The sequence below is a fragment of the Triturus cristatus genome, chromosome 11 (genome assembly GCF_964204655.1).
Source record: "Triturus cristatus chromosome 11, aTriCri1.1, whole genome shotgun sequence".
Classification (NCBI taxonomy): domain Eukaryota; kingdom Metazoa; phylum Chordata; class Amphibia; order Caudata; family Salamandridae; genus Triturus; species Triturus cristatus.
The window spans coordinates 366433115-366461051 of record NC_140594.1 but is presented as its reverse complement, the minus strand read 5'-3'; the positions used below and the strand labels follow the sequence as shown (position 1 = coordinate 366461051).

At 48.1% G+C, this 27937-nt stretch overlaps 1 protein-coding gene across 2 annotated transcripts in view; it reads left to right on the top strand.

The window, feature by feature from the left end:
• LRRC74B (leucine rich repeat containing 74B) overlaps nt 1–27937 on the top strand; it is a 412716-nt gene that overhangs the window by 278482 nt on the left and 106297 nt on the right. For both annotated transcript variants that reach the window (XM_085634037.1, XM_085634038.1), the window contains exon 11: nt 21073–21201. In XM_085634037.1, the coding sequence (XP_085490163.1) occupies nt 21073–21201 (129 nt within the window). The remainder of the gene's footprint in view (nt 1–21072; nt 21202–27937) is intronic.

The window sequence follows — 27937 nt, the reverse complement described above, 5'->3', positions numbered from 1 at the left end:
AATTCTAAAAGGGAAGGCGTTATATGGGGACCCCTTACCATTTGCGAATGGTTACCACTGCCTTTTATTAGTCTGTAAAAAAAATAATGTTTTGCAACCATAATTCGGTCACAAAACATTAATACATATCACTGTGAATTTGTATTTGGTAGGGACGCCCTAAACACGACCCTTCCAAATACTGGACCACAACCCCAAATTGATTTTCGGTAATAAGTTACCCAATCACAATTTGGCTTTTGTACTTTTAAAAATGCTTTTTTGAGGTGGCAAGCATCCTAATTCTGTGAATCAGGCTGTTTGTGACCCCCAACAAAACTTTGTACAAATGGCCCCAAGTTTGAGTCTCGGCGTCGGCTCAACATCCTGCGATGCAGGGCAAATCATTTAATATCCCTGTGTCTTAAGAAAACTATTTTTGTCCTTGTGTCATTAAACTGGAGCTCATATAAAGCGCTCCTATACCTTCGGGTCGAATTCACACTATATAAAACTGAAAAAAAACAATACCATGACCAAGAAACACATACAGGGCCCATGAGGGGAGTGCAATGATTGGTAATCTGTGGAAAAATTAATCTTTACGATGCATTCTGTTCTCATCTTATGTTGCTATCGTGGGGTTGCTCATTGTTTGAGCAAGAATGATTGCATGCAGTGGTACACCATTGTCCAAGGAAGTGGCTCTAGTTTCAACTTAAACCACTGACAGCTCTTAAAACAAGCATTTGCAATGCAATAGGTCTCGCATTTGTGAGAGTTTCAGCTATTGGCATTGTAAAAAATAATGCCTTTTTTTCATGTCTTTTGAAAATATGCATGCAGTGCGTAAACACGCACTTTTTACTTCTGGTCCCTGCTTACAAGAAGTAATGCTGGCAGTAAACAAGGTGCAGTTAGTGCCAGCATTGCTTCTCGTAAGCTAGCTGTGAGTTTCAAAAGCGGGGGTGGGGAGGGGAGAGGCAGCTGCAGCTAAAACAGACCTCGGTCTTGGAATGCACCAAATGTGGCAAGATAAGAGCAAGATTTACAGCCCTGTTTACAACAGAACTCTGTAAACCACGAGCGCTGGTCTGAGTGCTCAAGCTTAAAGAAAGAAATAGTGCTCACAAGCTCTGAGTAACAACACATGTAACAGGGGCAGTCCCTGAAAATGGGCAGAGCTTTTAAAGCCCATATCCTGACTTCAGCATGCCTCGCAGAGACAGCGCAAGCACTGCCTAGGCGATACCAAAAATATGACATGATCCTTAACATTTGTCACTAAGGCTAGTCCACGTCAGTAATATCACATTTAATAGTTATATGTACAACTACTTATGCTTAAAACCAATACATTTTTGCACAAGTATTAAAGGAGTGAGGATCAAATATGCTGCTGTGAAAATGTTTGAGATGCATTTGGTGGCCATTGATGGCACATTTTACAGGGAAAGCAGAACACAGGCCTTACTGTACAACTGCAGTGGAGCTGGAAGGAGGAGGCTATCTGAACAGATTTCTTGTAAAGAAAGTAGAGGATTAAAAAGTATGAGTTGAATTGGAAAAACACATGGTGATGCATTTTGATGCACCTATGATTTTTATCAGGGTCAGACAGAAAACAGGCCCAGTCCCCAAAATAAAAGTCTCCCACATCTGATAATTAGATAGCTAAAAATGTGGCCCATGTTTACAAACTGGGGCAGTTTTGAACATCTTGAGACACACTGTGAGTGTTTTGCAAGGTACGGAAGACTGCATGGATGAGCTGTTTGTTTTAATAGTAAGGAAATCAACAATAAAACCGGCCTGGCAGACCAAAACACAGGCCACACCCGAGTACGTTCGAGTCGTACCCCCACCCGTGTATGTACGGTGCATACCCCCAGTGCGTAGCGCTGGGGGTACGCACCGTACATACACGGGTGGGGGTACGACTCGAACGTACACAGGTGTACATACACGGGGGGGTTCGACACGTACAGTTCGACACGTACTCGGGTGTACATACACGGGGGGTCGACTCGAACGTACGGGGGCTGGGGGGATCGACTCGAACGTACGTGGGCTTGGAGGGGGTTCGGCGCGTACATACGGGGGCTGGGGGGGGTTCGGCGCGTACCGGGCACCTGTTTGGACATCTCCATTGTTTGCTATAGGAGTTCGGTGTGGACGGTCTTTTAACCATACGGTTGTAAAATCGGACACCCGGGACGGATCGTACTTGCACGGTCGGACTTCGCTTTTCACGTTTGTACGGTAAATCGTCCGAGGACGTGTCGGACACTTTTTCCGACCCGAGGACGTGTGGGGAATTATTCCCAATGCGACTCGTATGGGCTTTTTACCATGCGAATCGTGATTGCCAGTTTGTACGGCACTTGTACGATTCGTACGGTAAAAAGACCGGATACGAGTCGTACGGGAATTTTTTTTACCGGATCGTAATCGGCACCTATGTGTAAGTTTACATTTGTGAAGCAGGTCCTCAGTCTTTTTCTTTTGTAAAAAATCACCTTCGACCGGGTCATAGGCGGGTCGGGCTGCAAGTTGGATCTGTCAGATATTACACCTTCCCTATTAAACCCAACTCTAGTGAAGACAACAAGCAGGGCTCTGCCACAGCGGGTGCAGTCACAGTCCTTAGGGGTATTGCCTCAGTGTACATGGAGTCATGGTCCACCACTACTAGGATAAACCTATTTTCTAAAGCAGTTGGAGGGTCTACGGAACCAACAATGTCAATTCCTACTCTTTCAAATGGGGTCTAAACCACGGGTAGAAGAATTAAGGGAGACTTTAATTTTCCTCCTGTCTTGATACTGGCCTTGAAAGGTGGGGCTGGGGCGACAAAACTTCTTCACCTTCACTGACATCTGGGGCCAGTATAAGTGGCTGACCAACCTGTCCCGGGTCTTGGCCTGCCACAGATGCACAGCCAAGGGGGTTTCATGAGCCAGGTTTAAGAAAAAAGCCCTGTATTGTTGGGGGAGCACCAATTTCCGGCTGCTCCAGGTTTTGGGTCTCAAGAGCAGGTTAGGTCCTCTGCCCTTGTCAAAACTCCTCCCTGGAGGGTTTTCCTGCCATTTGCAGATCAGCAAACTCTGGCAGGCTTCCTAGGGGGACACCTTGCCCTTCAGGTCCCGGGTCCTAACCTTGAGGGTCAGACTCCTTCTGGGCCTTGCGACTTGGGAGTCTGGTTTCCCAAACTTTTTGTACTTTCTCCTAGTTTTGGGGGCCTGTGCTATTGTTCCATGTTCCCTTGACTGTCCCACTGTCTGTGCCCTTGTAGCCACACATACCCACTCAGGTAGACCGGGCATCTCCACCTTTCCACCTCAGCCTAAGCAGAGGTTTCAAGATCATTTTCCAGCAGGCACTACACTGGGATTGCAGAACTACCTTCTTCAGGCCAGTAACCCCTCCCCACTCAAAGGTGACCATTGCCATAGGATGGTACTTCACCTCATTGCCATATTTGACTACTGTGTGCAAGACATCTGGGATGGTCTGCTCTGAGTAAAGCAACTTGCTCACCACAGAAGTCATGCTGGCTCCCATATCCCTCAAAGACTCCACCTTAGTATTGTTGATGTTAGGTCATTACTTGTACTTCACCATGCTGGGAGGTAAGGCAGCCAGGGTCTAAACATGCACACCACCCACAGATACTTATGTGGCTTTAGTGTGCCCCTTGGTTTCCCCTGGACAAACTTCCACCCCAATCCCTAAACTAGAAATCCCTTGGGTCTGCTCACCAGTGGTAGGCTTCTTAGAATAGATTCTCCTTTAGTGTGCCCTGGCTGTTGACCGTCATATCCCACACCAACATCCTTCAAGGGGTCGAAATGCTTTCCCTGGTACCCTCTTCACTTGGACTTGGATGGGTCTTGGGCAGAATTTGGGGGCCCTTTTGAGAACTCCTTCTTTTTGTCTTTGTTGCTCCCTTCTTTCCCCTAAGGTGGGGGTGACCCCCTTCTTTGAAGCTCACCCCTCTGGGACTTCTTGAGCATAAAGGTGCACATCCATTCATCAGCTGTCTTACTCATCTCTCTGGGGCTGGACAGCTTAGTACCTGCTAGGTGGTGGTGTAACTTCTAACAATTACCCCAAATGTGCTCTTTGACAATTAGATTGTACAGCCTAAAATAGGTGTTAACTCCATTGCACTTCAACCATCCTTCTAGTGCCTTTACTGAGACATCTACAACTTCTACGCAGGTTGGCTGCACATCTTTGTGGGTATCCCTGAAATTCATTCTAAACTCTTCTGTGGTCACCTCAAACTCCACTAGGGCATCCTTCATATGCTGGTAGAACTCTGCTACCCCTTGCTCTACGGTCAGGATATTATCACTCCCAGCTATGGGAACCAACTCTCACTATAAGGAATCCCAGTATTCGGTGCTCACCTTCCTCATCATCAATGCTCTTTCAAAGCAGCGAAACCATTTGTCTATGTCACCCCTCACAACAAAGCTGGCACAGTTCCTTTGGGCAGGCGAGGGTTGTGTAACCCCCTCCTGTAGATACCTCCTCACTTTAGCTGCCCCATCATTGCTGGGCCTTACACCCAGCCTGGCCTTTTTGTCCTCCAAGGTCAGCTTCATCTCTGCAAGAGCCAACTTCTTCTCCTCTAGGGCTATTAACACCAGTAGGGCCTCCAACTTTCTTTGTCTTAGGGCCAACTCTTAACTATTGGTGCTGGCTGAGCTCACGTCACTTCCAGCCATGGGGACTACATGCAAAGGAAGGACCATTTTAGGCACTATACTTGACCCACAAAGCCTTCCATAACACTAGTCTGGCATTTCTTTCTAGCTTAGTGACCCTTTATAAACCAATCAAATCTTTACTGACCAGCACCTGCCTTCTCTTGAGTACACCTTGTTTTAGGGGACATATTCCACTGGTAAAGCTTTTCAAGTGATGGGGCCCAAGCGCTGGAATGACCAACCTTTTAACCTTTGGGTGATTTACAGCTTCACAATAATCATGCAGGCAGTTCAATCTTATGTATTTTCACAGTTGTACATCTTCTTGTGTTCACTCCAGCTTACTGGCTTTTGTTTTTTAAGTTAATCTATCTCTGCTTTGTGTTTTTTCATTCTTGTCCCTAGCGCCAAGATGCTTTGGCAAACTCTTTGCACTTAGCAAATACTACTACTGCTACTACTACGACTACAACAACTACTACTACTACTAATAATAATAATAAACAGTGGCTCCGGTAGCCATGCTTTTGTTTTCTAGTGTCGTACCTGTAGTACTTTGTGTGGTTCCTCTGTAAAAAGGGCAGTTTTGAGAATTCTCTACTGTAAACCCTGTGGGTTGAGTAGAGGTTTTGCTGCATTGTCTGCCACAGTTTTTTTTCCGTCTGAGATATTTGCCATTATGTTATGGTAAAAATATTTTTAGAGCACACGGATGCCCCCAAGGGTGCTTCCCGGCTCTAGTCACATGTAAGATGACCGCAGAGTAGGAAACAGCAGGGTGGGCTAGAAGAACAGCCAAGTCTTCAATTGCTTCTGGAAGCTTGAATGGTTTTGAGTCTTTCTTACGAAAGGCAGCAAAGAGTTCCATAGGGTGGGGGCAAGGACATGAAAAGAGCATCCTCGCATTATGGCTCTTCTGTGCCAAGGTGTTTAGGCCAGATTTAAGTCTGCTGAGTGCAAGGCTCTTGTAGGTGAGTAAGATTGAATCACAGCAGCAAGACTTGGCATTCCTTGTTTGTAAAGAATCTTGTGGGAGATGCAGAGCACTTTAAACTTCATGCGCTTCTCAACAGGGAGCAAGTGAATCTTTTTTTAAGTTTAAAAGAATTTATTAAGCAAAGGAAAATGAGGATGCAATACAGAATATCAGGTATGGAGGGGAGAGGGGAGGGAGGGGAAGGAAGGGGATTGCAGAATACAACATGTCAGAGAGGGTTTACAACGAATTAAAATTTGTGAAAGAGAGACTACAACAAAATAATAATATTCATGGGCAAGCTAAAAGAAGCAAAGAGATTGCATCAATCATGACTAAACATCTAAGTGCAAAAAAAGAGTAAAGACAAAACAGTATAGTTGAAAAGTTATGGAGACTAGAAGGGCATCATGGGGGTTTAGGAACTTCTTGTTGAGCAGGCGATGGACGAGAGGAATGAGCAACACAATTATCTAAATATAACGTAATGGGGTGCCATAAGTCTGCACGTTTGGTTGCTGAGTGAACAGAAGAAACAAAAGCATTGTCAAGTCTATGATTGTGACAGACATTGTACCACCACGCTTTGAAGGAAACATTGGTCGCATTTTTCCAATTAACCGTGATCTGCTGAAAAGCAATGGCAAATAGCAAATCAACAATACGAACATGCATATCTACGTTGTCCCAACTAGGGGATAAACTACCCAAGAAAAGTTGAGTGAGAGAAAAGGGAATACAAGTGTGGAAGATAACATTGACTTGAGCCCATACCTGTAGCCAAAAATCATGCACATGTTTACAAAGAAATAGCATATGAGGTAGTGTAGCATTAGGAGAGCCACACGACCAGCAATTGTCTGAGGTACTGGGGAATCGCTTGTGTAGTGTGGAAGGAGTGTAAAGTAGTCTGTTATAAATAAAAAATAAGGATTGTGTCAAGGAAGCTGCTCTAGAAGTTTTACGGATTTTTGTCCAAATTTTATCCCATAAAGATACCGGCCAGGTTATTCCAAGATCCAATTCCCACTGAGATTCAACCTTGGATTTGGGTCTGGGGAGCTTGTGTGTATGAAGGTGCTTATAAATAGAGGATGCTTTGGGAGTAGTACGCAAGATAGAGTGAAGTTGAGAAATGGGGGTGGACGAAGCAGGAGAGGGAGGAGAAACCGAGAGCCGCTTATAAACCTCCAAAACCGCAGTCTTGAGTAGAAGATACTTAGAGAGAAAGGATAAAGGCAAATCAAAGGAAGAACGAAGATCAGTAAAAGAGAGGAAGGTAGAACCAGAGAAGAGCTGCGAGATCCAAATCAATCCTCGGCTTCTCCAAGATTTCCAATAAAAGGGCTTGCAACCAATTAAGAGAAATTTATTATGCCAAATGGTAGAAGAAAGGAAATCAGTGACAGTTGTAGGGGGACCGGGTGTAGCAGACAGTAAAAGCTTAAGGGTGTATTTATGAATAGAAGTAGGGAGCAATGAGGGTTTGCGGGAAAAAGCAAGATATTCTGCGAAAGAAAACGGAGAAAGGAGAGCGCGTTCAACCTTAGTCCATAGAGGACAAGGAGAAGCGGGATCTTGCAACCAGAGGGAAGCTTGGCGTAACAAAAAGGCCTTCTGATAAGCAGGGAAGTCAGGGAAATTGACACCACCCTCAGAGGCGGGACGGATCAGTCTGGCAAGAGACATTCTGGGCTTTTTAGAATTCCATAAAAATGAAGATAACGTTGAGTTGACCTTTTTAAAGAATTTCAGTGGGATGGGTACAGGAATATTAGAAAGTGTATAAAGGATGATAGGGGGAGCAAGTGAATCTTGATTAAGAGCTGAGCGGCCAAACAGAATTTGGGGAGGGAAAAAAGAAGCCTGGCAGATGCGTTTTGGATGACCTGTAGTTGGTTCAAGGCTGTTCATTTGGCGCCCAGGTAGAGACTCTTACAATAGTCAAGGCGTGAAATGAAACAATCAGCTGGCATGCTTGTAGGGTGAAGAATCCCATGATGGATTTAAGGCTTCTCAGGATGCCAAAGTAGTGGCTTGCTAGGGTTTTAACCTGGGTTTCAAAGGATATAAAGTCATCTATCCATACACCAAGGTTTTTTAACCACAGACTTAGGTTTGGGAGGAGGAGCTAACATTTCTGACCACCAATGTACTCCCCATTGGTGAGTGTGTTTGCGCAACAGAAGAATATCAGTCTTACTAGCATTAAGTTTTAGGCAATTTTCATGCATTCATCTTGCGATAGCTATAAGACAGTTTTACATTTTTTTGCTGTTATCGGCCGACTCAGAGGACAAGGAAATGTATAACTGAGTATCATTGGTGTGAGACACCAGTGAGATTCCAAAGGATTTTGCTACATCAGCCAAAGGTCTGATGTAGATATTAAAAAGAGTGGGGCTGAGCGCCAAGCCCTGGGGATACCGTATGCTAGCGCTCTATGGGAGGAAGTGAAAGGTAGGGAGATTACTTCGAAAGACCGATCCTTTAAAAAGGAAGTAAACCAGGTCAAGGCCTTGTACCGTACCCCCAAATCACTTAGGCGGTGTAAAAGGACTGCGTGGGAGAAAGTATCAAAGACAGCATTTAGGCCACGGAGGATCAATGCCTTGGAGTTATTCATGTCTACAGTGCTGCACAAGGTCTCTGCTACTATCAGGAGAGGTGCTTCTGTGCTGTGTGCTTGCCGAAACCGTTTATCAAAAAATGGGGACACTGTTCCAGTATGAGGAGTGCAAATTGTCGCTCACTCAAAGCGAAAAAAAGAGGAAGAGAAAAAAAAGAAAGAGGGAGAAACATGTAGTCCTAGGAATACTTAGGACCCACTTGTGAGCGGGAAGAGGAAGTCTTGTCTCTTGATGCCCTCACACACCCCGAAGGATGTCATGCTTCATCATCGGGCGTTTTGCTCCTCGACGGGCCGGCGCTGCAATGCCCCAGGGGTCCCCCGAAGGGTCGCTTTAGCTTGCCGAAACCCACTAGAGCAGCTGCCAGAGGTTTTCAATGGCTGTGACTTTTGTGATCACTTTCGCCTGACTATTGCTGATGTTAGGATCTGTTGCATGCAGCCTGGGCCCCTGGATTCTGGAACCACTGTTTGGCGGTGGCTGTCAGACGTTGGCTGTCTCTACTTGAGCACTGCTGTAGGTTTCGGGTGGAAAGAGCACAGAGCTGGGGGTTTGGTAGCTGAGGGAGGGATTCGTGTAGGGAAGGGAACCCACCTACTGGCAGAGTAGAAACCAGTCAAAATTACACTTCAAAGGCGCTGTTACATTTGCTCAATCTTTTGGCTACCTCTTTTTTCTCCTTACAAATACAGCGACCTGGCTAACAACATTTAGTGTAGAGAACAAATTAGTTACTGAAACAGTGTAGCTTTGTGCAGGAATTAAATGACATAGACATTTTGCTTGCAGCATTGGCAAGATGTTACTATGTCATTAAAATCTATTTGATTTTACAGTTCTAAACAGTTTTAGAGTACTCTCTAGCGGACTTAAAGAACATTATATTTACACTGTCTATGTAAATTTCAAACTACTCGATTTGGCCTTGATTCGGAGGAGAGCTGGAAAATGCATCCGTCTCTCTTCTTCTTCATTAATAGGCAGCAGTTGAAACAGAAAGCCAGACATATTTGCAGTGAAATCTGCAGGCATCCGCCCCTGCCAGAAAGCCAGTTGATTACTGCAATGCCTAATTTGGTGGGGTGGGCAATTGAATTTAGTTTTCGTGTTCAGTCACGGCCTTTCCAGCAGGAACAGGAGGCTACAGCTGGGGAGAAAGGAAGGTTAGGGACAGAGCTATCCAGCTGCGTCCCCTACATTAGAGCGGAGGAGTGCCACCCCCCCCCCCCCCAACACCCGAAAAATTAAAATATAATAAAACGTGTTATTATTATTTTATTCTATTCCCCCAGAACCCGCCCCCAGGACTCTCACAAGTCTTGGGGGCGAGGGGGGGGGGGGGTTGGGGGGGGGGGGGCGCGACACTGTGGTGGGCGAGTGGTATGGCACTCCCTTGTCCCTTTTCTGCCCAAGAGGGTTTGGCCGGCCAAACCCTCATGCACAGTGAAGCTTTCTGCAAACTCAGCTGCGTTACTGGGGCTGCAGAAAGCAGACACAGGCTCCCAGTCTGGCTGGGAGCACAAAGTCCCAGCGCTCAGGCCAAACTCGACTCTGCTTTCATTTGGAACCTGTCCTGCAGCTCAGGATGCTTGGTAAAAACAAGGTATCTAAAATCGTGCTATGTTTTATATGTAGAAGAGAAAAATATTTCCTTCTGACACTGATTTCTGATATCTGCAGTCAGGGGAGATGCGTGGAGATCCCGCTTACAGAGGGTTGACTTACCAAAGTGATACTTATGGCAATTTCAACCCTTTAAAATGGAGCGCATGTGACTGTGGTCTACATAGTAGGTCACTGCAGAGGTCAAAATACCGGGTTCTTCAAAATGTGTGCCACAGATTGAAGAGTGGAATACAATGGAGGTGAGACGGAATCTCCCATATCCCCACACCTTAGTCCAGTGATAACAAGGTATTTCCTCTGGCTTGGAGAAACAAATGTACTATTGAAAACCGGGTCCAACTTTGTCTGAGAATAACACCTTAATTCAACACCTACTTGACATAGGTGGTAAATAGTTGTTGGGGCATTTTCCCAGCCCCTGGAGTGAGTGTTGCCGGGAGGAGGTTGGGGGGCAGGGTGATCACAGAACAGGTGGGGGGGGAGAACTGGGTTGAGTCTTTTCCGCTTCCCCCATTGTGAAGGGACAGGGACAGTGGGGGCCTGGTGCAGCAGCTGACTGTAGGCCCTGCAGGATCACACATGGGTCTAGTGAAGTTTCCAGGTCTGGGATTACCAGGCTTTTTAATTTTGGACCAAGTTATCCCAGGACCGGAAATACCAGGTTACTCATGGCCTGGATTGATACCCCTAAAGGGAATAACGCTCTAGAGATCTCATATTGAGGACTAAGGTGTGCAGAGCAAAATAACATGTATAACATGTCAAAAAGAATGGGCCAGTGAGATAAGTACTATTAAATCCCAAATTGTAACGTGGCATGAAATCCAAAGCAGCGCCTCACTTGAAATTTATTTTCTCTTTGCTACTTCGACAAAGAAGCGTCCTGAAAGCTTAGACAACAAAGGAAGGATGGCTGGCTTTAGAGCCAAGCTTCCCTCTTCCCTATGTGGTACACAACAGCTGCAACCTTGGGTTACATAATAATACAAAATCGTTGCTTTTGGTATTTACTTCTGGGCACATCACAAAAATGTGGACTGCTGGACCACTTCCATATACTTGGCACAAATCTAACAGACTCTGGGGCATATTTGCAAGGAGCTAGTCCCGCTGCAGCATAATTTTTTCGACGCAGCGGCGGCACAATCACTGCTCTACACTGCTCCATATTTACAAACTGATGCATTGGGCCCCATACGTCAGTTAGAGGCCTGCATCACAGTATACCTGCACCAGGTATATTATATGCAGGGTAGGCATTCCCACGTTAAAAGCCACGTAAAACTGATGCAGTGAAATGTACAACCTTTCACTGCGCACTCTACGACTTGACTGCATTAAAATCCCTATGCCTTCTCAAACCAGGAATAAGGATTGATACAGGGCTTTTAACTGGGACTTGCCTCTGTGTTCTGACGTATTGCTGAAGTTGCGTTAGTCTTATGACCAACTCCAGCAATGCATCACTTTAGCGTTGTTAGGGCATTTGCGTCAGGTGCAAGAAATCTGATGCATCGATGTCGATACTTCAATTCTTGTAAATATGCCACTTCATGTGCTATACTTGGACTGACCTCACCAGGGTGAAACTCAAAAAGCCTGCTGAAGCCTCCAGTCCCTGAAGCCTACATGCACGTGCCTACTCAGACCCAATGCAAGCGGTTGCTTTCTCCTACTGCCCAATAGCAAGACAGAGACATCTACCTTCGTGCACACACAATGGACATCCTCTGTACCGACTGAGCAAATAAAATTGTGCTTCAGAGAAGTGCATTTAAGTGTTCCCACACTGCTTTGAGTCTTAACCTGCACCAAGGAGGGGATGAAGGTGCCAACAATAATATAAACTGGAGCCTAGACGTTTACTACCATATCCAGCAAGCAAGCAATCAATTCACCGAATGGAGACAAGATGCACTTTATATCACATAAAAAATATTTTATTGCACCCAGTTGTAAGGGGTTTGGTCTATCCCTGAAGGAATAGAAAGTACTGGTTCCTGATTGGGAGATAGGATCCACCTCCCTTTGTAAAGGCTGGGATGAGGAAGTATTTGTATTGGATTCTGGGTTGGAATGTAAAAGCGGCTGTGGTGGGCCTCCTGATGTACCCTTTTCAATACTTCTTGACTACAGCCTCTTTATTAATGTACAGAAAGGGAAGTTGGGGTTGAAGTGCAGAGAATGTTGAACAGCAATTATCTGCCCATTCTAATCAGGCGTTGCTCAGAAAAGACAGAGTATATGTAGTTGGTCCCCATAGAGGCCTGAGAACTGCATCACTGGTAAAAATAAATCAAGATTTGATTAGGTGAGCCACACACCTAGCAGGTATTCTGAGATAGTTCTATTAGAGCACAAGACACTTTACATGACTGTTTTGTGATCTAAGACACTAGGTTGACTGTTGGACTTGGCCCTTCTGGCAGGTTCACCCCTGAACTTTTTGCTTTTTATTGGTGACTTGGTGTGGTGATTTATTTGGTTTCTGCGCACTTTCCCTGTGTCCCAGGGTAAAGTGCGTGCGCGCTGAGTGCATGTGGTGAGATAGGCCTGCCCTCCCATAGGAATGCATGGGGAATGTATGTGTCCCTAGTAGTTCCTGATGCGTGGGGTGTGCAGGCCCGAGTTTGGTATGTGCGGACTCGTGGGAGTGAATGCTGCGCGATGATGTGTGCGGCGTGCATGTACCTAGTGTGGAAGTGCCACTTCTGGAAGTGGGCACTTCTGTGTGCAGTGTGTCTGTCGCGTGATTGGCTGGTCATGTCATGTGACGGGCTAGGGATTCCCCAGAGTCAGGATGAGTCACCCAGTGGTGAATGGGGAGATCAACAGCTAGATGGGTGGGAGGAGTACACCTGGGTCCTGAATAGGGCAGGGTTTTCCACACACAATGCTGGCCCCGCCCCCTGTGGTGCGACTGACGACCCTAGCCCTGCCAATGAATAGAGTGAGGGGCTGAGCACATCAAGGGTGCTCCCCAACCAGCTGCGACTGGTTTTCCCCCTCACCCTGAACCCAGAACAAAGGGGTTTTGCTGTATAAAAATGGGGCTGTGTCCCCACAGAAACTGTTCTTTGCCAGGATCCTGCCTGAGGGGGGCTGCTGCTGCTGCTGGACCAGAGGACCGCCACCTGGACTACCTCCCTGCCTGGAGGCCCAGTGAGCTGGCTCTGGGTCCAGCCTTGCCCCCCACCCCTGCCCTGCTGCATGCAGGGGAAAACTCTGCTGGACTTTGCTACTGGCACCCTTAACGCGCTGGGAGCGCTTTATTTGGATCTCTAAGCGCCTGGAAGCGCTGAACTGGCCTTGAGCGCTGGGAGCGCCCTCCCTTGCTTTCCTTAGCGCTTGGAGCGCGCTATTTCGAAAAGCCGGTGCCCACCCGGCGTGTGCCCCGTTCTCTGCAAATCCTAAAGTCCCCTGGCAGGTGCCCACCCTGCCAGGGACATTGCCGCAATATCGAGTGCCCACCTCGATTTATTGGATTATAATAGCGCCGGTGCACACCCGGCATTTGCCCCGTGAATCGCCCTCCGGCGCCCGACCAGGAAGTCAGGCGGGCCGGGGGCGGGCCTCCGGGACAACCGGAAAAGGAAGTAGGAGGGCGGGAGCCTACCCCGCCTCCCTCCGAAAGTCCGCGCTGGTCTATGCCCTCAAGACCCAGGCGGGAGCCTACCCCGCGCTGGGCCGGTCCGGAGCGAAGACGTGACCCCCGCGACCCAGGCTGGGCCGAACGCCGGAGAAGAAGGAAGGCCCCGAGGAGGATCCTCCCCACGCTCCCCTGAAGGAAGAAGGGACCGGGTGAAGAGGAATCCTTCCCCCAGAGGCCTGGTAAGTCCTGGCTCCAAGGGGAGGGGGGGCAGCGAGAGAGAGGCACCAGTGCCGGTGCCAACTTCCTGGGCGGCCCCGTCTAGCAGCGGGCCGCCCCAACGTCCGGGCACAGTGTTTTACGAGCCTGCGAGGCTCGCGAGTCCCTGAGAGGGACTCCAACGAAGGGGGCAGAGAGGTTAAAGAGCCTAGAGGGCTCCAACGTCCCCCAGATCGTTTGTTTGGAGCCTATTGTTTTCAGAGCCCACGAGGCTCCACCGAAGTCCGGGGGCATCTCCTTGGCGACCACGAGCCCCGTGAGGCTCCAACGAAGGAGCGCATTATCGATCAGAGCCTGTGAGGCTCAGGGGCATTTCTTGTGTAGAGCCTGTGAGGCTCAGGGGGCCACAAGTGTTTTCTTAGAGCCCAGAGGGGCCCCACGTGACTGTGATCTGTGTTCAGAGGGCACAGTGGTGCCCACGTTCCTTTTCCCAGCTGCCCAGCACTTAGTGGGCAGCTGCAACGTTTAGGTTGTGACCTCTGCGTTTGGTTGTGCGCTTGGCTGGCGCAGCTGGCGCAGCCGTGCCCTAACTTCTCTGGACATAGGGCGTCCTAGCCCCGACCAGGCCAGTTGGCCTGGGGACTGCCACAGATAGTGGCTAATGTGAGTTTTTGCGCTAGTGTTCCTTTCCTGCACCTCTGAATGTGTTTATGCGTCATGTGCTTTGCTCTACACCTCTGAATGTGTTATTTTATGCATCATGTGTTTCCCTTGTTCTACACCTCTGAATGTGATGCATCATGTGTAATGTGCGTTTACCCCTACAGGTATTGTGATACTTAGGTGGTTGTTTTCTCCCTAGTACAGGTGGTACTAGTGAGGTCCTAGTTCCCTGCGTGATATGTTCCTAAAGGTGGTTAGGGTTGCGTAGGTGGTACTTTCTGGTTACCAGTAGTTACTGGTTGTGTGCTATATGTTCTATTTTTAGTGCTACATATGTTATTTTGTACTACAGTATTATTCCTATGTTCTAAAAAGTGCTAATTCCTGACAGTGGTCCATGTGGCCCTGTCCCCTGTATATATAATCCCTTGTAAATTCTGCCCGTGCCTGTTGGCACATTGTAAAATGTGTATTTTTATCTAATGTGTTGTGAATAAATACAAAGGTTATTTTTATATAATACCTTGTGTGGAGTTTCCTTTGTGGTGGGCCTTGGGTGTTGTTGCTGGGTGCGCGCGCAAACGCTTTACACATCGCCTCAGGGATAAGCCTGTCTGCTCGTGCCAAGCTACCAAGGGGGTGAGCAGGGGTTATCTTTGGCGTGTAACTTCCTTGCCCTGACTAGAGTGGTGGTTTCTGCCTGACTTTGGCGCAAGCCTTAGCCAACCAGAAATCCCATTTCTAACATTGGTGATCAGCGGTGGGATTTGGACTTGCGTTTGCGCTGTACCGCAGCGGCAACTGGCCACACTACAAAACTCTGCATTTAGATAAATCACATGGTATAGGGATTATTGTTCTAAGTTTGTTTTTAATTGTCATTTCTTTGGAAATGTGGTTTTGTGCACTGTGAGTTAGGTGTCCCTAGCTCGGGAGGGTAGATCATCCCCCTTAGTGCATTGTGTTTCTGGATTCACCAGAGGGTGGGATCCAGTGGTGGCAGCGTAATAGTGTCCAGTACATTTGTCCCCCGCCCTGCGCCCAGAGTTGGTACCTGTGTCACGTGGTGGTCAGGTTGAGGAATCAGGGGTGGTAGAAACTGCCTTACCAGTCCGAGGGGAGGGTTGTGTGTGGATGAGTGGTGAGTGGCACTAGGCAAGTGAGTGTGAGTTCTCTGGGTTAGAGAGCTTGCTGAATCTTTTTGTGAATTGTGTACTCCTTTTAAACTCAGACCCCTAGGTTCCCTGTGTGATCTTTTCTCTAGAACGTCTGCCAGAATGGAGCCTGCTTTTGATCTCAGTGATCTAGTTTATTACAGTATGCAGGAGTTGGAAAGGTTCTGTAGAGAAAGAAACATAGGGGTGAGAGAGTCAGACACGGTGTACGAATTGAGGAACTACATGATTGGAGGGCAAGCAGATGAATGGAAACGTGAGCGCAGTGAGGAAGAAAGGGCCCGGGCCTCACACCTGGAGGGTGGTGGGTCTGTGGGGAGCCCTGAAGACTCAGAAGAAGATGACAGTACCTGGACGCCAGTAGAGAGTGAGGACCCCGTAGGTAGGGAGTCCCTTGCTGGGTCCAGCGTAGAAGATAGCGCCTCATCCCTTTCCCTGTCCCCTGAGCGCAGTGGTAGTTTTCTGGATTCCCCAGTGAGGGTGGAGTCCAGGGGGGGCAGCAATATAAAGTGCAGTATAGAGAGTCCCAGTCCCAGTTCCCCGAGTGTGGTACCTTGTTCCCGAGAGGAGGAATGTAGGTTGAAGTTCAGGGGCAGTAAGAAGCTGTCTCACCAGTCTTGGGAGGAGGCTGTGGAGGAATGTCATGATGCCCTGGTGGACTGGTTGGTGTTTAACCCGGAGCAGGATTTGGATGGAGTACTAAATATGATTATCAAGGAGCAGATGCTCAGTAGTTGTTCTCCAGGGTTGCGCCAACACCTGTTGAGGTATAACTCTTTTTGTCCATTTGAACTTGCAGAGGAAGCAGACCGCTGGGAAAGGGCCAGGGGTTCTCTAGTGTCATTAGTGAGTGATTCCAACAATAGTGGGTCAGAGATCCTCCAGCCCAGCGTGGTGGAGGAGGCTCAGTGTAGCCCAGCTAGGTCCCAGGATAGCGAGGAGGGTGTAGGGGCTCACTGCCTGGCTCAGTGGAGCAGGAGTGAGGGGGTGACCGAGGGTCCCCAGACGCCCGAAACCCTGCCTCAGGACTTGGATGGTTTCATGAGGGAACACCAAGTTGGGGACCTAGGCTGTCCTGTTAGTCCACTTGAGGAAGATCTCTTAGTGAGTGGAGGACCTGGAGCACCTGTAACCAGGGCTCCTGTGGTTCTGGAGTCTGGCGGTACCGCTCCGGTAGGGAGGGTACAGGAGTCCAGCGTGAGTGATTGGGGGATGAGTTCCCCAGGGGAAGAGCCGGTGGGTCAGGGACTTCCCAGTTGGGCTAGGTTCCCGTGTAGTGACCAGGGTGACACCACTTCTGTTCTGGGGGATCTCCGCGCACTGTCAGGTGGACAGGGGACGGGAGATCAGCGCCAGACAGACAGTCGCTCGACATATGTGTCATTTGATAGCCTCAGGGGGATGGAGTGGAGATCCCCAGAAGTCCTGGAGTGCCAGGCAATTATTCCACCAAAGGTTCTAGGCCGGAGGTTGGAAGGCCAGGTTCGGGATCAGCCTGACCTGAAGGGTGGGACGTCTGTAACCAGCGTCCCGACCAGTTCTTCTTCCAGAGGTACCGCCCCAGTTGGTAGGGAGCAGGGTTCTGGAAGGGGGTGCGGAGGGTGGGAGAGCCCACCTCTGCCCCCGGTACAACCTGAGGGGTTAAACCCTGGGTTGGAATGGCGTTCTAGGTGTACCCCTCGCCAGAGGAGGAGGAACCCTAGGAGAAGAGGTAGGGGGAGGAGAGCCTTCCCTGAGACTCCTGGTCCGCCTGAGGGTGTAGACCCTAGGCTGGAGAACCAGTGGCAGTCTAGTCCTGTCTTTCAGAGAGGAAGAGTGGAGAATGGCCGCTATGTGCCAGGGGTTACTACCCCCCACTCTGTGATTAAGCAAAGACCGGTGGCACCTGGGTGGCCTAGGGCCTGGTCTTGGCCACGGACAGCTTGGGAGTACCAGTGGGGTAGCCCAGTTGGTCCAGACAGTGGTGTTAGAAAGAATTCCATGGGTTCACCGTGGCGTAGAACCGGAGGGTGTCCCTGCAGTTGCGGGCCCGCGTCCGTGTTCTATCGCCCCAAGCAGGGAAGTCCATCATGGTGGTGATTGGTCTGCCCTGCGTTTTGGCTGGAAGGGGGTTGTGTTGGACTTGGCCCTTCTGGCAGGTTCACCCCTGAACTTTTTGCTTTTTATTGGTGACTTGGTGTGGTGATTTATTTGGTTTCTGCGCACTTTCCCTGTGTCCCAGGGTAAAGTGCGTGCGCGCTGAGTGCATGTGGTGAGATAGGCCTGCCCTCCCATAGGAATGCATGGGGAATGTATGTGTCCCTAGTAGTTCCTGATGCGTGGGGTGTGCAGGCCCGAGTTTGGTATGTGCGGACTCGTGGGAGTGAATGCTGCGCGATGATGTGTGCGGCGTGCATGTACCTAGTGTGGAAGTGCCACTTCTGGAAGTGGGCACTTCTGTGTGCAGTGTGTCTGTCGCGTGATTGGCTGGTCATGTCATGTGACGGGCTAGGGATTCCCCAGAGTCAGGATGAGTCACCCAGTGGTGAATGGGGAGATCAACAGCTAGATGGGTGGGAGGAGTACACCTGGGTCCTGAATAGGGCAGGGTTTTCCACACACAATGCTGGCCCCGCCCCCTGTGGTGCGACTGACGACCCTAGCCCTGCCAATGAATAGAGTGAGGGGCTGAGCACATCAAGGGTGCTCCCCAACCAGCTGCGACTGGTTTTCCCCCTCACCCTGAACCCAGAACAAAGGGGTTTTGCTGTATAAAAATGGGGCTGTGTCCCCACAGAAACTGTTCTTTGCCAGGATCCTGCCTGAGGGGGGCTGCTGCTGCTGCTGGACCAGAGGACCGCCACCTGGACTACCTCCCTGCCTGGAGGCCCAGTGAACTGGCTCTGGGTCCAGCCTTGCCCCCCACCCCTGCCCTGCTGCATGCAGGGGAAAACTCTGCTGGACTTTGCTACTGGCACCCTTAACGCGCTGGGAGCGCTTTATTTGGATCTCTAAGCGCCTGGAAGCGCTGAACTGGCCTTGAGCGCTGGGAGCGCCCTCCCTTGCTTTCCTGAGCGCTTGGAGCGCGCTATTTCGAAAAGCCGGTGCCCACCCGGCGTGTGCCCCGTTCTCTGCAAATCCTAAAGTCCCCTGGCAGGTGCCCACCCTGCCAGGGACATTGCCGCAATATCGAGTGCCCACCTCGATTTATTGGATTATAATAGCACCGGTGCACACCCGGCATTTGCCCCGTGAATCGCCCTCCGGCGCCCGACCAGGAAGTCAGGCGGGCCGGGGGCGGGCCTCCGGGACAACCGGAAAAGGAAGTAGGAGGGCGGGAGCCTACCCCGCCTCCCTCCGAAAGTCCGCGCTGGTCTATGCCCTCAAGACCCAGGCGGGAGCCTACCCCGCGCTGGGCCGGTCCGGAGCGAAGACGTGACCCCCGCGACCCAGGCTGGGCCGAACGCCGGAGAAGAAGGAAGGCCCCGAGGAGGATCCTCCCCACACTCCCCTGAAGGAAGAAGGGACCGGGTGAAGAGGAATCCTTCCCCCAGAGGCCCGGTAAGTCCTGGCTCCAAGGGGAGGGGGGGCAGCGAGAGAGAGGCACCAGTGCCGGTGCCGACTTCCTGGGCGGCCCCGTCTAGCAGCGGGCCGCCCCAACGTCCGGGCACAGTGTTTTACGAGCCTGCGAGGCTCGCGAGTCCCTGAGAGGGACTCCAACGAAGGGGGCAGAGAGGTTAAAGAGCCTAGAGGGCTCCAACGTCCCCCAGATCGTTTGTTTGGAGCCTATTGTTTTCAGAGCCCACGAGGCTCCACCGAAGTCCGGGGGCATCTCCTTGGCGACCACGAGCCCCGTGAGGCTCCAACGAAGGAGCGCATTATCGATCAGAGCCTGCGAGGCTCAGGGGCATTTCTTGTGTAGAGCCTGTGAGGCTCAGGGGGCCACAAGTGTTTTCTTAGAGCCCAGAGGGGCCCCACGTGACTGTGATCTGTGTTCAGAGGGCACAGTGGTGCCCACGTTCCTTTTCCCAGCTGCCCAGCACTTAGTGGGCAGCTGCAACGTTTAGGTTGTGACCTCTGCGTTTGGTTGTGCGCTTGGCTGGCGCAGCTGGCGCAGCCGTGCCCTAACTTCTCTGGACATAGGGCGTCCTAGCCCCGACCAGGCCAGTTGGCCTGGGGACTGCCACAGATAGTGGCTAATGGGAGTTTTTGCGCTAGTGTTCCTTTCCTGCACCTCTGAATGTGTTTATGCGTCATGTGCTTTGCTCTACACCTCTGAATGTGTTATTTTATGCATCATGTGTTTCCCTTGTTCTACACCTCTGAATGTGATGCATCATGTGTAATGTGCGTTTACCCCTACAGGTATTGTGATACTTAGGTGGTTGTTTTCTCCCTAGTACAGGTGGTACTAGTGAGGTCCTAGTTCCCTGCGTGATATGTTCCTAAAGGTGGTTAGGGTTGCGTAGGTGGTACTTTCTGGTTACCAGTAGTTACTGGTTGTGTGCTATATGTTCTATTTTTAGTGCTACATATGTTATTTTGTACTACAGTATTATTCCTATGTTCTAAAAAGTGCTAATTCCTGACAGTGGTCCATGTGGCCCTGTCCCCTGTATATATAATCCCTTGTAAATTCTGCCCGTGCCTGTTGGCACATTGTAAAATGTGTATTTTTATCTAATGTGTTGTGAATAAATACAAAGGTTATTTTTATATAATACCTTGTGTGGAGTTTCCTTTGTGGTGGGCCTTGGGTGTTGTTGCTGGGTGCGCGCGCAAACGCTTTACACATCGCCTCAGGGATAAGCCTGTCTGCTCGTGCCAAGCTACCAAGGGGGTGAGCAGGGGTTATCTTTGGCGTGTAACTTCCTTGCCCTGACTAGAGTGGTGGTTTCTGCCTGACTTTGGCGCAAGCCTTAGCCAACCAGAAATCCCATTTCTAACATTGACCAAAGTGTTTAATGAGGAATGCAGTCTGTTTTATGTTTAAATGTGTTTATTGAAGTTTTCAATGAAACAAAACACAACATACAGAGGTAGCATGAGAATAGACATTGTAAGAATCTGGGTAAGCTGCGGATGTAATCACAGCTCATGAGGGCTCGTCGAGAGGAGGGTGCTTTTAAAACAATGCGCTTTTGCACCCCCCAATATGCGAACTTCATCCCAAAAATGCATACTCTGTAGAAAACCAAAAACAGTAACTCCCACCCTATGCAGTCTGTTTTAAAGTTTGTGTCAGAGACATCAAGGAGTGGACAACTAGTGTGATATATTCAATGTCAGCATGGGTCATCTATTAGTAGATGCTAGATTGGCACAGGTATACCATCTAAAAATATGTGCACGGTTTAAGTTTGCATTTTCGGTGGATGACGACGAAGAGGCAGATGACATGAAAATCAATTGTGACTTGAAAATAATCTGCCCTGCCACTTCAGAGCCCTTTGAATACTTCAGCTGCAGTGAACGAGGCATGTTACATTTTAAGTGTATGTTTGTATTTTGCCCACAGACAGATCCATTGACCAAGCTCAAAAATCACCTAATAGAGAAAAGTTTGCGGTTGGTGGATTTTTTTGAAAATGTGGATGAAGACCGGAGCACACTTATTAACCGCCTGGAGTTCCAGCAAGGTCTACTGGTGAGCTTTGGTGCAGTAACTCCGAATATGATGCATTGTTTCAGATATACTAATGAATGCTTGGACAATAAACTAATTTATTCACTGAAGAATGGAATGTGTATAGGTGCTTGGGTTTTCAAAGTTAATTTCCTTGTATTCAGTGTCATTCGCCTCACATTACATTTCCCAGTGCTTAGTGCTACTCCACAGTCACCAACCTCACCAAGTTGGGGTGGTAGACCTCCATTTTTCTCAAATATTTTAATAATTCATCTTTGTAATATCTTATCCAGCAACAGTATGATTATTTCTGACAGATCTTATTTTACTTTGTCCCATATTTGTGCCTCTCTATTGTTACCCTACTGTCATCAATCACGAAATGCACTTTTCTTTATGTAATTAATCTCACCTTCGTGGCGAACTATCTTATGCACTGCTCCCAGTCACTGTATAGAAAGGGAGATCATTTTATGCACCAATCTCGAACTATTTATTCCCTGTCGTTCTTCAACCCATGCCAAACCAACATCTGACTACCGGAAGTGATGGATGACACCAATGCTTGTATGGTGAATCAAGCTCAGCTGCATTTGAGGATGACATTACAACTCCATGTGTTGTGTGGAGCCAGCTTTTAGAAGTTCAAGTGTCTCTTTCAACTATTGTCCTGTGTTTACTGGTGCTGATCCTCAATGGATGCCACAGTTGAAGCCAAGGACATGCATCTCTATTTTTTCTCTCAAAGCTACCGCAGGCAGTCATGAGTCATGAGCAACATAAACTATCTCTGATCCATCGACTGGCATGAGCTGACAAGAGGAGTACCAATAGTCACTCTCAGACACTGTTCACCATCACACAGTACACACATTCCTTCTTAAAATGGCAGACTCCCTGGAGAAACAACATTTCACAGAATGCCATAGAGCCTATGTTCAACAAAGGACCCCTTGCATCCCATCTCGCTCGTTGTCTTTCAAACAAGCAACAATTGTCACTCAGCCCCTGGCGCACATCATACTCTTGAGCATATATTATTTTAAGGGGTGTTATAGCCCATCACCGCCCTCCTACTCTCTCGAACTTGCATTCAAGTATAGAGCTCGCGCAATCCCGGTGAGGAGAGACCAACACACAGAGGTCCAACCCATCCATGACAGTCTACATGATTCTCAATGTGAATCGCATCTGGATGCAGTCATTCACTTAATCGGCCACATATTTTGGGGTGCTTTGAACTTTTCTTCATGATCAAACCCCGAACAACCCCTGTGAGGGAATCAGACGCTAGGTCCTGACTCATGTTTGTCTTCCATTGTAATCTTGGCGTAGAGATCGTTCTCAAACCCTGCTCACTCGCAACTATTTGCCTTCCCTAAAGAGACATTGTGTGTTTTTTAAAGAAAAGAAGAAGAACCTGGGGAGAGTGTGATTTTTCCAACCCAAGAAACAAAAATATAGTGGCCTGTGTGAACTGTCGAACTGTGTGCAGATATCTGCTACACGGAGAGAGGGCGCTCAAAAACAGCCATGCCCCTGCTCAGAGTTCGCATTTGTATCAAGGGGCATCAGTTTGCTTCTTAAGACAACTAACCTCTTTCAGAGAAAGTCATCCCTCCTGGAACCTGAAATATCTTTTAAGGAATGTGCCGGGAGGGTGGAACATAATAAGTACAATCAGACTCTCACTTTAATCACTAAAGGGTTTCTATTGAAACAGACCTGTATCATGCTAATAGAGATGTCAATCTGTGGTCCTCATCCCATTTTTCCTTTTAAAATAATTGCTCTACAAAAGATGAGCGCTAAGACATACCAGGACAAGCCTTTAAATCTTTGCTTAGCAGCCTTGAGGGAACTGGCAGCTTTCCTGTCAGAAATACCTGCCTTACTAAAGATATCTTTTATTAACCAACAGTTTTTAGAAGATATTATGTGAACTGACCGGAGATGCTGGATATTACATTAATGTGTTGATGCAGCGTTTACCCAGAAATGATCACCAACCCAGGGTCCGGGTCACTCCGGTGGGGCCCATAACACCGAAGTACACACACCCAGTCACACACTTCTCCCCAGACCCTTGCAAATAAAACTACAATGGGTTGCCTGATTTCTCTCCTATCACGGGATACCTTTAAGCACAGATTTTAACACCAACATTTATTTTCATCACGTAATTTTATTAACTAATCTATGCACCAATGTACCCCGCTAATTAGGTCGATGGACCAATTAGTTGAGTAAGCTGATGGTGATTGTCAAGACCAGCTTAACCTCACTACAACAATACATTGATTTGCATAATTAATTGACTCTAAAAGAATCACGAACACATGAAATCATTTAAAAGATTTGATATAATTAATTTGCATAAAAGAAAATTATCATTTATTCTCTCACTATTAATTCTCACTGAGCATTGCCATTTATTCAGGAAATAAATCAATAAACTGTTTAATAAAAGTAATGAAGAGAAAATGTAGGTTTACATTGATTCCATTAATCTCTAAATAGTTAAAAATCAATCCCCGGTCATGTAACTGACAGAGGGTTTCCCATGAAGGATCAGCGAACCATAGTTAAAAACATGCATTTAATTCTAAAGATTCTCTACACTAAACCTTCCTTTCCAGCACTAAAACCCAAACTTACTTATTAACCCTGACTTCCTCGATGCATCTCTCACCCAGGCTAGTGTCCCGCAACGATCTCGAACCTACAGGGCTCATCAGTGCGCGTTCCGGCATAGTTTCAGACTCCCAGCATCTCTGCAAACAGCTTCTCAGAGACTCCCAATTTTGGTCTGATATTTATACTGTGTTTGCTGGCTCTCTACCCTCAAATGTTTCTACTTTTGTCGTTTCCCTTGCTCTGATTGTAATTGTAATTGTAATTGTAATTTATATTTATAGAGCGCGTTATTACCAACCGGTCTCTAAGCACTTTCAGAGGGTGTACCTATTCGTGTGGTGGGGGAAAGGCAGAGGTTACATGATGCCCCATGCTTCTGAGAAGAGAACTGTTTTCGGCTTTTTCCTAAAGAGGCGGAGGTTTCCTTCCTTCCGTAGGTTTCCCGGCAGACTGTTCCACACCTGGGGGATGGATGTGGAAAAAGCTCTGCCTCCAATGGTGGACCAATTGAAATGGGGGCAAACTAGCAGATTGGCCTCTGCTGAGCGGAGCACACTGCTGGGGACATAAAAGGCTAAGCGGTCTTTAATATACCTAGGTTCTTGGCCGTACATAGATTTGTGTAAGATACAGAGACCTTTGAACTTGATTCTCTGTTTAACTGGCAGCCAGTGAAGCTTGTGTAGCAGGGGGGGTGGCGTGGGCTTGCCTTGGCAGTCTGTAGACGAGTCTGGCCGCGTCGTTCATGACAACCTGCAGTCTGGCCAAAGAATTACTGCGGGAGGCCGATATAGAGGGCATTGCCTTAGTCTAGACGTGACAGTATCATTGCCGTGACTGCACGTCTGAGGGTAGATGAGGTAAGAAGGGGGGCCAGTTTGTGCAATTGTGCCAGCAGGCCCACGCAGGTGCCCACAACTGTCGATACCTGCTGAATCATGGATAGTTATGCATCAATTTTGATAACCAGGCTTTTTACCACCCTAGCTGGTTCCGGAAAAGAACCAAGTTCTTGCGGCCAGAAAAGATCATTCCAAGGGTTGGCCCCTGTGGTGACAGCTAGGACCTCTGTCTTGTCAGCGTTAATTTTCAGAAAGTTGGCCGACATTCAGTTGATAGTGAATTTGAAAATGTTTTGCATCCTTAAGTAGGCCGTCGGCGAACTATCAATCTGGATGATAATCTGAGTGTCATCAGCATAGTTGTAGATCCGGCACTCCATCTGGTTTAAGGCCGATATCAAAGGTTGGAGGTAGGCATTAAAAAGGAGAGGTGAAAGTGCCGAGCCCTGGGGTACCCCACATGTGAGAGAGCCTGGCCTGGATACCAGGTCCGCTAATTGGATTTTTTGTGAGCGGTCTTTAAGGAAAGAGGTAATCCAGGCCAGGGCCGTGCCCTGGATTCCTAGATCCGAGATCCGTGACAAAAGTCGGTCATGATCCGTATCGAATGCCGTGGATAAGTCCAGCAAAACCAGGGCACATGGCATCTTCTTGTCTGACCTCAATCTCAGTTCATCCAACACGGATAGCATGACCAATTCCGTGCGGTTGTTGGCTCTGAACCCTGCCTGATTTGCTTCCAAAAGGTTATTGTCTTCTAGATGGCGTACGAGGGAGAGCAGTACGTGCTTTTCCAGTACCTTTGCAAGAAACGGCAGCTGTGATATTGGCCTAAAATTTTTTAAATTCTTGACATCTGCCCCTGGTTTCTTTAAAAGCGGGATAACACGGGCCTCCTTGAAATTGACTGGGACCCGCCCAGTTTCCAGGGACCGGTTGAGAAGTGAAAGCACCTCGCCAACAATTCCAGGGAAGGCCATCTTGAAGATCCTAGGCGGGCAGGGATCAGCCGGTGAACCAGATTTCACCCGGCCAACTAGGATTGACAGAGACTCCTTGGTGAGTAGTGGCAAAGTACATAAAGGGTTGGTGAAGGAGGGGGGTGAAAAAGTCAGTCCTGAGAGGTGTGGTAGGGTGGCGGTCGCCTGGATTACCGTGAGGAGTTCCTCTATTTTCTTCATAAAAAAGACCTGGAATTTATGGCAGTCTTCTTGACAGAAGGAGGGCGTCTGACCCTTATTTTTTCTCAACTTGTTCAGGATTTGAAAGATCTCCTTCGGAGGATTTGTTGCCGCTGTGATTCTACCTTCGTAGAATTCTGCTTTCCTGGCCAGAATGGCCTTTTTATAGGCGGCAAACCTTGACACATACTCTGATCTGGCACAGGATTCATACTCTTTCCGCCAGGCTCTTTCTCACTGGTGGAGGGTTTGTTTCATCTCCCTAAGTGCGTCATTGAACCAGGGAGCCCCTATGCTTTTATCCTTAATTCTTTTCCTGCGTGCAGGGGCGACACTGTCTATGGCATTCCTGAGCTTTGTCGATAGGATGGAGCTAAAGCCATCTAGGTCGCCTGTGGGGGTTGATGATGTGGCAGTGTGTATAAGGGTCGATACTGAAATGTCAGCGTTGATCGAGTTCCAGCTACGCAGTACTTTTCACTTCTGAGGCGGAGTAGCTCTTAGGTTGATGGGGGAGAGTCGGCCGCAAATTAAATAGTGGTCCGACCAGGTGCAGGGGGTGATGACTAGGGGGCTGATCAGCGGATGAGACGACCAGACCAAGTCTAATGTGTGGCCCTTTACATGCGTTGGCCCTACCACTAGTTGGTGGAGTTCTAGTGAGGTCAGCGCCTCTTCGAGCTGTTTTGCCTGGCTATCTTTGGGTGAGAGCTCCCAGTGGAAATTAAAATCCCCCATCACCACCAACCCTAGGTATCGTGAGCGGAGGTCATGGACTAATTCCAAAAAGACTTCCATGAACCTGGGCGACGTACGTGGTGGGCGATATACAGTCAGAATTACCAGGCAGTCCGTGGGGGAGCTGAACTTCACCCCTAGTACATCCGCACCGTCGATGCTTTCTGTGCAGAGGGTTTCAGATTTCAGAAGATTGTTGTAGAGGATTGCAACACCCCCCCCCCCCCTCTGGAAATACCCTGCCTGTTCTGGTATAGAGCAGCGTAATTCAGAGGAAGAGCGGCTACCAGGTCCGGGTTAGAGGAATCTTCTCGCCAGGTTTCAGTAACACCCAAAATGTCAAGGTCATGACAATGATGTTCTCAGCTCCCAGGATATCCGTGAATAACTTCATGATTGACAAGCTGATGGATACAAATTCAACGGTCCCACAGTTCATTGGCAGGCATTCAACTGTTCATTGGCAGGCATTTCATCAGTTCATTGTTGTCATTCTGGCTCTCAGCCACTCGCTGGCATTCACATCAGATGGCCTTGAACATAGTCAGCTGGAGTTACAAAGTTCAGTGGAGCATAGGGTATACGCGAGGTTCCTCCAACCAGATGATGCAAGCACCCTCTAATGTGCAGAACCTTGAAAACGAAGCCAGTTTGAAATTAGCCACAAGCCAAAACTATGATAAATACACACAAAGAAAATGTAAATACACAGAAAATAAGTGTTTTTTGTCCCCCCACCCGCCAGTGCTGATATTTATCCCCTAAAAACTATTACCTAGCGGAAAAGCATCACACTGCAAGCCATTAAAATGAAGCAAAAGCAGCATGTAATGCACAATGTACACTACAACATAGACGTGCACTATTATACTACTCAAATGCGCAAAATAGATAAAACATGCGTTTTACACCATTAATTAATATGTTAATGCAGCATGTAATGTGTGTGTTTGGTTAATACACAGCAATCAAAATTAATATATTACTTTGTTAAGGGGGGGTGATTGGTCTGAACGGGGTACACACAAAATCTTCTGTACTTCGCTCCATCAATTCCCCCCTTTGATGATTTCATCATCACCAAATCCCAAACCACCCATTCATCCCACTAAATTTTATTCGATCAGAGACTTCTTCTCAATAATTTTGTTAGTTCAGCAAATGTATTTCTCATTTCCCTTGATCTCGACAAAAATTGTATCTTTAGTTCTAAATCTGAAACTTACTTATCCTTGTGAAGTGCAGTTCCATCTACTTGTGAAACTATTTGTACATTGTTAACAGCACGATTAGTTAAATGGCACAACATAAACACATCTTACACCCAAAGCAAAACATTTATATCTATTTTTAGGA